Source organism: Austrofundulus limnaeus, unplaced genomic scaffold, assembly GCF_001266775.1.
Source record: "Austrofundulus limnaeus strain Quisiro unplaced genomic scaffold, Austrofundulus_limnaeus-1.0 Scaffold16, whole genome shotgun sequence".
NCBI lineage: Eukaryota > Metazoa > Chordata > Actinopteri > Cyprinodontiformes > Rivulidae > Austrofundulus > Austrofundulus limnaeus.
In genome coordinates this window covers 561,648-568,795 of record NW_013952418.1, presented here as the reverse complement: position 1 = coordinate 568,795, position 7,148 = coordinate 561,648, and the positions used below count along the sequence as shown (strand labels likewise).

At 42.3% G+C, this 7,148-nt stretch overlaps 2 protein-coding genes across 2 annotated transcripts in view; one reads left to right on the top strand and one right to left on the bottom strand.

The window, feature by feature from the left end:
• The window catches only part of LOC106513947 (protein TANC1), a 59,818-nt gene extending 56,424 nt beyond the window's left edge, over positions 1-3,394 (top strand). Inside the window, exons 28-29 of the mRNA XM_014003013.1 lie at positions 128-228; positions 335-3,394. Coding sequence (XP_013858467.1) covers positions 128-228; positions 335-1,592 — 1,359 coding nt within the window. The 3' untranslated portion in view covers positions 1,593-3,394. The remainder of the gene's footprint in view (positions 1-127; positions 229-334) is intronic.
• wdsub1 (WD repeat, sterile alpha motif and U-box domain containing 1) overlaps positions 3,272-7,148 on the bottom strand; it is a 17,042-nt gene continuing 13,165 nt past the window's right edge. Inside the window, exons 11-12 of the mRNA XM_014002980.1 lie at positions 6,513-6,647; positions 3,272-6,434 (exon numbers count right to left, since the gene is read on the bottom strand). Of these exons, the coding sequence (XP_013858434.1) occupies positions 6,283-6,434; positions 6,513-6,647 (287 nt within the window). The 3' untranslated portion in view covers positions 3,272-6,282. The remainder of the gene's footprint in view (positions 6,435-6,512; positions 6,648-7,148) is intronic.

Below are 7,148 nucleotides of genomic sequence, written 5' to 3'. Positions count from 1 at the left end.
AGTGCATTCAATTTCAAATTATGCACATTCAGATTCAATCTGAGAAATTCAAATTCAGTTCCTGTTGGCACAAGATTTATCCCATCATAAACATTGTGTTTATTATAGTTTCCTTTCTTGAACACAGGATTTTGGCATTGCAGAGGAGTTTGCAACAAAAGCCCTGGAGCTGAAGCCGCGGTCTTATGAAGCGTTTTACGCCAGAGCCCGAGCCAAGAGGAGCAGCCGGTAGAAAATAATAAATCATTTGGAAAAAGAAGCATCTCTGAGGCACAATCAAAAGGAGGTATTTTTAAAAGTTTTAGTTGTCGAGGTTTGTGTTTGTCGCCTCCAGGCAGTTCGCCGCGGCGCTGGCAGACCTCCACGAGGCGGCTCGCCTCTCCCCGTCCAACCGGGAGATCCGCCGCCTGCTGGTGCGAGTCGAGGAGGAATGCAAGCATCACCAGAAGATGTGCGGCGGAGGGTCGACGCAGGTTCACGACAGGGACCCTCACTACAACCAACCTGCGGAGGAGGAGGCGGACGCGTTTTCACAGGGGAGCCTGGAGAGGCAGATCCCGTTGGAGCCGGCGGACACAGAGGTGGAGGAAGGCGAGGAGGTGGGGCTGCCGTCTGGGAAAAGCCCCGACTTCTGGCCCCTGAATCCCTACGCTCCTAACAGGACCCTCCCTGCAGCGCTGAGCTTCGGTTTGGGGGACCAGTCGCCGCTGCCTCCGGAGGAATACGTTCCCAACCAGGTGTTTGGGGATGATCTGGTCCACGCCATGAACAGGCAGAACCAGAGCAGCAGGACTCACAACTGTCACTCCCTGCAGTCAGGGAGCAGGGGCGGGGTCCGGCCCGTGTCCCTGTGCGGCCCCTCCAGCCCWCTGCCTGGAAGGCACATGTCCCTGAGACCGGCTGCTGCGGCGGGCATGGACACGGACCCTCGACACACGGACCCTCGACACAGCCCCACGGAGCAYTACTACCCCCTGTCCCCCAGCAGCTCGTCCCCGCCCGGACCCCTGCAGCTGTACCAGCCGCGCTCCTCCAGCTTCTCCAGACTCTCCTCCCACGCCCCGCCTCTGGATAGCCTGGCTCTGGCTCTGGGGTCCGGGCTGGAGCTCCGGCGCGACGGCGGCGGGGGGACGGCGGGCTCGAGGGGCTCCAGCTCCAGCCAGGCCTCCAGCGGGAACCTGTCAGACGGGGGCAAGCAGCCGGGACCGGACGCCCCCTGCCCGCTAAAGAGCAGCGGCAGCTTCAAGGCCAAGCCCGACCTGAAGCCTCGGCCCTTCATGGGCGTCATGGACAAAGCGGTGCGGGTCCAGGGCCAGCAGACCTCGGGCCCGAGCCGACAGGGTCCGGCAGGAGCGGAGAGCTTCAGCATGTCGGTCGTGGAGTTCCAGGGTCCGAAYGAGTTCAAACGAGCCTCGTTCCAGGAACAGAGCAGGGACTTCAGTTCCCATCAGAGAGACACCAGGGGCTCCTCGTCCTCCCAGCTCCTCTTCCCTGAGGGCCGACACAGACAGGCGAGCCTGACCAGAGACAACCCGGCTCTGCACATGGCTCCCATCAAACCCAAACGCTCATTCATCGAGTCCAACGTGTGAGCGCAGCCGACCCGAGGCGAGGCCGCCTTCAACACCGTGTCCCACAGTGGTAGCAAGGGGGGTCCGACCCAAAACCCCTGAACCTGTTTGTAGATTTCTGCTGCTGCACTGCATTTACAATCTAGAACCAGTCTTCAACTCAGGCTACCATGCTTTTTGCTTACATGTATACAGCTGCAGTAGTGAGTTTACTGAAGTTAGATAAGTAGGGATTTAAAAAAATTTAGTACAAACGACGACAACATTGTGTAAAAAGTAAATAAAAACAGRATTTTGCATCTCATAAACCCATATTTTGTGGAACATAGTAAACATTTAAAATGTTTAAGAAATAGTACTATTTAAAATAAAAGTAATGCATTTTGTGTCTTAACGTCTTGCTGAAATACGCAAAGCCTTTCCTGAAAAAGACGTTCGGATTAGAGTAGAGGTTCAGAATTTCTTTCTAAAACTAAACGCGTCAAATGTTTAAGAAATTGTACCATAAAAAACGTTATGCACTTTGTGGCTTAACGTCTTGCTGAAATACGCAAAGCCTTTCCTGAAAAAGACGTTCGGATTAGAGTAGAGGTTCAGAATTTCTTTCTAAAACTAAACGCGTCAAATGTTTAAGAAATTGTACCATAAAAAACGTTATGCACTTTGTGGCTTAACACCTTGCTGAAATAAGCAAAGTCTTGCCTGAAAAAAGACATCTGGATGAGATTAGATGTTTTGAAACCTGTAGAATTTGTTTCTAAAAAATGTGCGAAATACTTAGGAAATTGTACCAATAAAAAAAACAAAAATAATCAACTGCATACTGTGGCTAGGTGTTGTCTTGCTKAAATAAGCAAAGCCTTGCCTGAAAAAGATGGTCGGATGAGAGTAGAGGTTCTACAATCTGTAGAATTTGTTTCTAAAACTAAATGTGTCAAATGTTTCAAAAATTGTACCATAAAAAAGTAATGCACTTTGTGGCTTAACGTCTTGCTGAAATAAGCAAAGCCTTGCCTGAAAAAAGACATCTAGATGAGATTAGACATTTTAAAACCTGTAGAATTTGTTTTTAAAATATGTGTCAAATATTTTAAAAAAAGCAATTGCAGTTTGTGGCTAGGTGTTGTCTTGCTGAAATAAGCAAAGCCTTACCTGAGCAACATGGAGTCTGGCTGAGAGCAGATGTTCTACAACCTGTAGAATTGGTTCCCAAAAATTTAAGCAATATCTTCACTGTAACATTTGATGTTAACTATGTTCCACTGTCAGTAAATGGGTTTATGCGATTTTGAAATTGTTGTATTTTGTTTTTATTGACATTTTACGCGAYGACCCGACTTTTCCAGAACTGCGTTTGTATTCTGTCTGAACATTTAACTTATTCTATAAAACATAAGACAGAAGCAGCTTTGCACACAAATTTACAAAAACCTCATGCTTTTAGCTGCAGGTTACGACCATTTTTATTGTCAACCGTCTTTTAATAAACATTTATATTTGTACGGTGGACACTATATTTGCAACAATCACCTGTCAGCATAACGGGGTTGAAAAAAAAACACTTTACGTACTTATGAATGGTACATTTGATAAAAAAGGCATTGTAAATGACTTTAATGTAAAACTTCTAATGTAACGTTATTGCTTCGATATTCACAGTATGTTATTTATTTTTGCATAGCAGAGAAAATATTCTGACAAAGTGTTTATGGATTTTATTGGATCCAGAATGTAGGATTTAAGAATTATTACATTTGCATTATGTTCATAGTTGTCATATACCCTTTACAGACTTATACTACAATAAACAGAATGTTACCACAGTATAAGTGTGGTTTAATAAAGAAAAACAAGAATGGAGAACTACATTTGTACATTTACTGCTTTCACAGTTTAACTCAGGAACAGTGTGTATGAACAGATAAATGCTCTTTGCAASTCAACCTATAACAACTGTCACTGGTTTTATGGAAATATCTGGTTATTACTGACTTTTTAATGAATGTTGGAATTTGCTGAAGGAGGGTAAGTTTGACCAAACAAAGCCTGACCAGTTTTTGTTGTTTTCTTCTGTCCCACGACAAATGAGTGGCTTTAAGACTCCTTCATGCACAAAGTCTGTGCCAGCTTCTTGAGGTTTTGATGATTTGACTCTTAAGTATATGGACAGTACAGTACAGTACAGTATAGTAATAATAAATGGATGTACTTTCTGACAACTGTTCCTCAAAACTTTCCATGTTTGGACGCAAAAGAGACAAATTCTGGAAGCAGAGTAGTTGAAGCAAGATGGTGCCATTGCTGTCCGAACACTTTTCCGTATATACTGCATTAATAAAAACACTCCCCAGAACTTTTGACCAATCACACAATACTTTGCTCAAGTTTGACGCGGACCTTGTGTAGAAAATGGGCGGATCAAGCTGCACTGAGAACAAAATTATGCAGCTTTTTGTCTTAGTTTTGTCTTGTCTAGTGCTTTAATATTRCATGACTTTAGAAACACATTTAGTATTTAAAGAACAAAGCAAACAGCCTGCTGTCCAAACATTACCTTGGTTTTTATTCAAATATCTCCAAACTAAAGATATTTTTTTATTTTTGCCCTCGGCAACTTGCAACATTGAAAAGGAAAYGACATCATCAATCATGAAAGTGGTACTGGTCCAAAGTATTGGGGTGTTTTTATAAAACAAAGGTATTTGAGTCTGGTAGGGACACCTCTACTCTGCTCCATCTCTTTCCATGAGTTCTTTGACTGTAAATTTTAAGTTTACCTTTAGAAGTTTTGCTGGAACAGTTGTTTGTAAAGACGACTGTATTCTCAAACAGCCTCGGCCAGCGGCTCCTCAGAGGAGCAGWTGAAGTGAAACGAGAGCAGTTCAATAAAGTTCTGACCATTCAAATGATATGTGGTGCAAGAAAAACATTCWGCCAGGATCTTGTGCAAAGAAAAACGTGGCATTTTAGCCACACAAACAGCGAGAATAAATCTGCCTAGTGGCAACCCACGGTATTACAATTAAAGGCATGTTGTTGGCCTTATAAACATTTTTATATTAAGTTTATAAAATAACCAAATGTTGTAATTAGTTCACAGTAGCTTTACTGAACTTCTGCATTGATTCTACAAGTTTCTGGCACTGAACAGGAGGAATAAAGCACATTTCTTCAAAAAATAAAAACATTTTCTCATTTGAATCAATAAAATAAAAAATCTATGTAAAATGTTGATACAAAACTTATCACAGTGGAGTTACTAGCTTAAGACGMAGAATAATATTCATTAAATATATGCGCTATATGGACATTTATCACCAATGATCAGTGGTGGGCACAGTTCCATTACTCCGTTATTAGTGGAACTAGTTTCTACTAATTCTATAATTTGTTTAGAGGTTTAGCGTTAGCTTCCACTGATTTTTGTATTCTGTTTAGCATTAGCTTGCCCTAATTTTGTAATCTGTTTTGCATTAGCTTCTACCAAAATTTGTATTCTGTTTAGCGGTTAGCGTTAGCTTCCACCAATTTCTGTATTCTGTTTAGCGGTTAGCGTTAGCTCCTATCGATTTTTGTAATCTGTTTTAGCGGTTGGCGTTAGCTTCCACCGTTTTTTGTATTCTGTTTAGCATTAGCTTCTACCAAAATTTGTATTCTGTTTAGCGGTTAGCTTCCACCAATTTTTGTATTCTATTTAGCGGTTAGCGTTAGCTTCCACTAATTTCTGTATTCTGTTTAGCTGTTAGCGTTAGCTTCTATCAATTTTTGTAATCTGTTTAAACGGTTAGCGTTAGCTTCCACCGATTTTTGTATTCTGTTTAGCGTTTAGCTTTAGCTTCTATCAATTTTTGTATTCTATTTAGCGGTTAGTGTTAGCTTCCACCAATTTTTGTATTCTGCTTAGCGGTTAGCGTTAGCTTCTATCGATTTTTGTATTCTGTTTAGTGGTTAGCTTTAGCTTCTATCAATTTTTGTATTCTGTTTAGCGGTTAGCTTTAGCTTCTATCAATTTTTGTATTCTATTTAGCGGTTAGTGTTAGCTTCTATCGATTTTTGTAATCTGTTTAAGCGGTTAGCATTAGCTTCCACTTATTTTGTAATCTGTTTTAGTGGTTAGCGTTAGCTTCCACCGATTTTTGTATTCTGTTTAGCGGTTAGCTTAGCCTCTATCAATTTTTGAATTCTATTTAGCGGTTAGTGTTAGCTTCCACCAATTTTTGTATTCTGCTTAGCGGTTAGCGTTAGCTTCTATCGATTTTTGTATTCTGTTTAGCGGTTAGCTTAGCCTCTATCAATTTTTGCATTCTATTTAGCGGTTAGTGTCTATCGATTTTTGTAATCTGTTTAAGCGGTTAGCTTCCACTGATTTTTGTATTCTGTTTAGCAGTTAGCGTTAGCTTCCACTAATTTTGTAATCTGTTTAGCAGTTTAGTTAAGATTCTTGTTTAGCAGATGAGTGGTTCGTGAAGCTAATTTTTGGCTAGCTGTGCCCACCACCACCAGTGTTGAAAGTAAGAATTGAAATGATCAGTCTGCAGCTCCTGATGAACTCTGTGTGATGTTATTAGTGTCGATATGTAAAACAAGATAAAAAGTGTTTCCTAATTAATAATTTACTGCGGTATAACTGAAGAACCTGCCTGAGAAGGTACCTGCACCTGAAACTTCCCGTTTCAGTTAGATTTTCAGCAGGTCAAAGGTGGTTTGGACGCTAGTGGCTGGTTTTCCAGCGACTAATGGCCATCTTCAGGGTGTGGTTGGGGGTCAGCAGTGTGGTCAGTAAGGGCAGGTTGGTCATAGGGCTGGAGCGGTTCTTCGTGTTGATCCAGATCTGGATGGCCTCTCGTTCGTAGGAATAACCATCTGTTAGAGCAAACAGGACAAACGTCACGATAAACTAAAACATGTTTTTAATGTAGCCGTAGCGTTCAGGTGTGCTACCTGCAGCAATAACCGGCTCCTTCATCAGCTCTCTGGTGATGGGACACAGAAACTCGTCGGGGATCCCCGAACAGACTGAGTCGTTCTTCAGCTCCTCCACCTTCCTCAGGAGTTTAGCCCGCAGGCCCACGGACTCTGAAACAAAAACAGAGGAGGCGTGCTCCGGTGATGAAGACGAGGACGAAGCATCGCAGCATGTGTAACATTTTCACTACGACGGAGCCGTTTGTCCTCTCTGCGTTTAGCACTCTCCACGGCTGAATGTTCAATGTGAGTGTGGGAGGAGAGCGATCTGTCCGAGAAGACACTTCGCTCTGAAAACTGGAGAGGGAATTAAAAATGAATATTAGAGTCAACAACAGCTCAGTGAGTCCATGAGCTCTTATTGTCTGAATGCTGAGTCAGCGTTTCACACGGCTGCTCTCTGCTTCGGTCCAAACCTTTGGTTCATATTAAAACTGATCAGTGTTTTATAAAGTACCACAAAGTGATACTTGAGTACAAGTATCTTACCAAAAAATTACTTTGGTAAAAGTTAAAGTCTCCTTTAGGAATATTCCTTGAGCAAAAGTCTTAAAGAATCTGATATTTTTTGTAGGTAAGTATTAAAAGTCAAAGTAACGATTTAAAATGAGC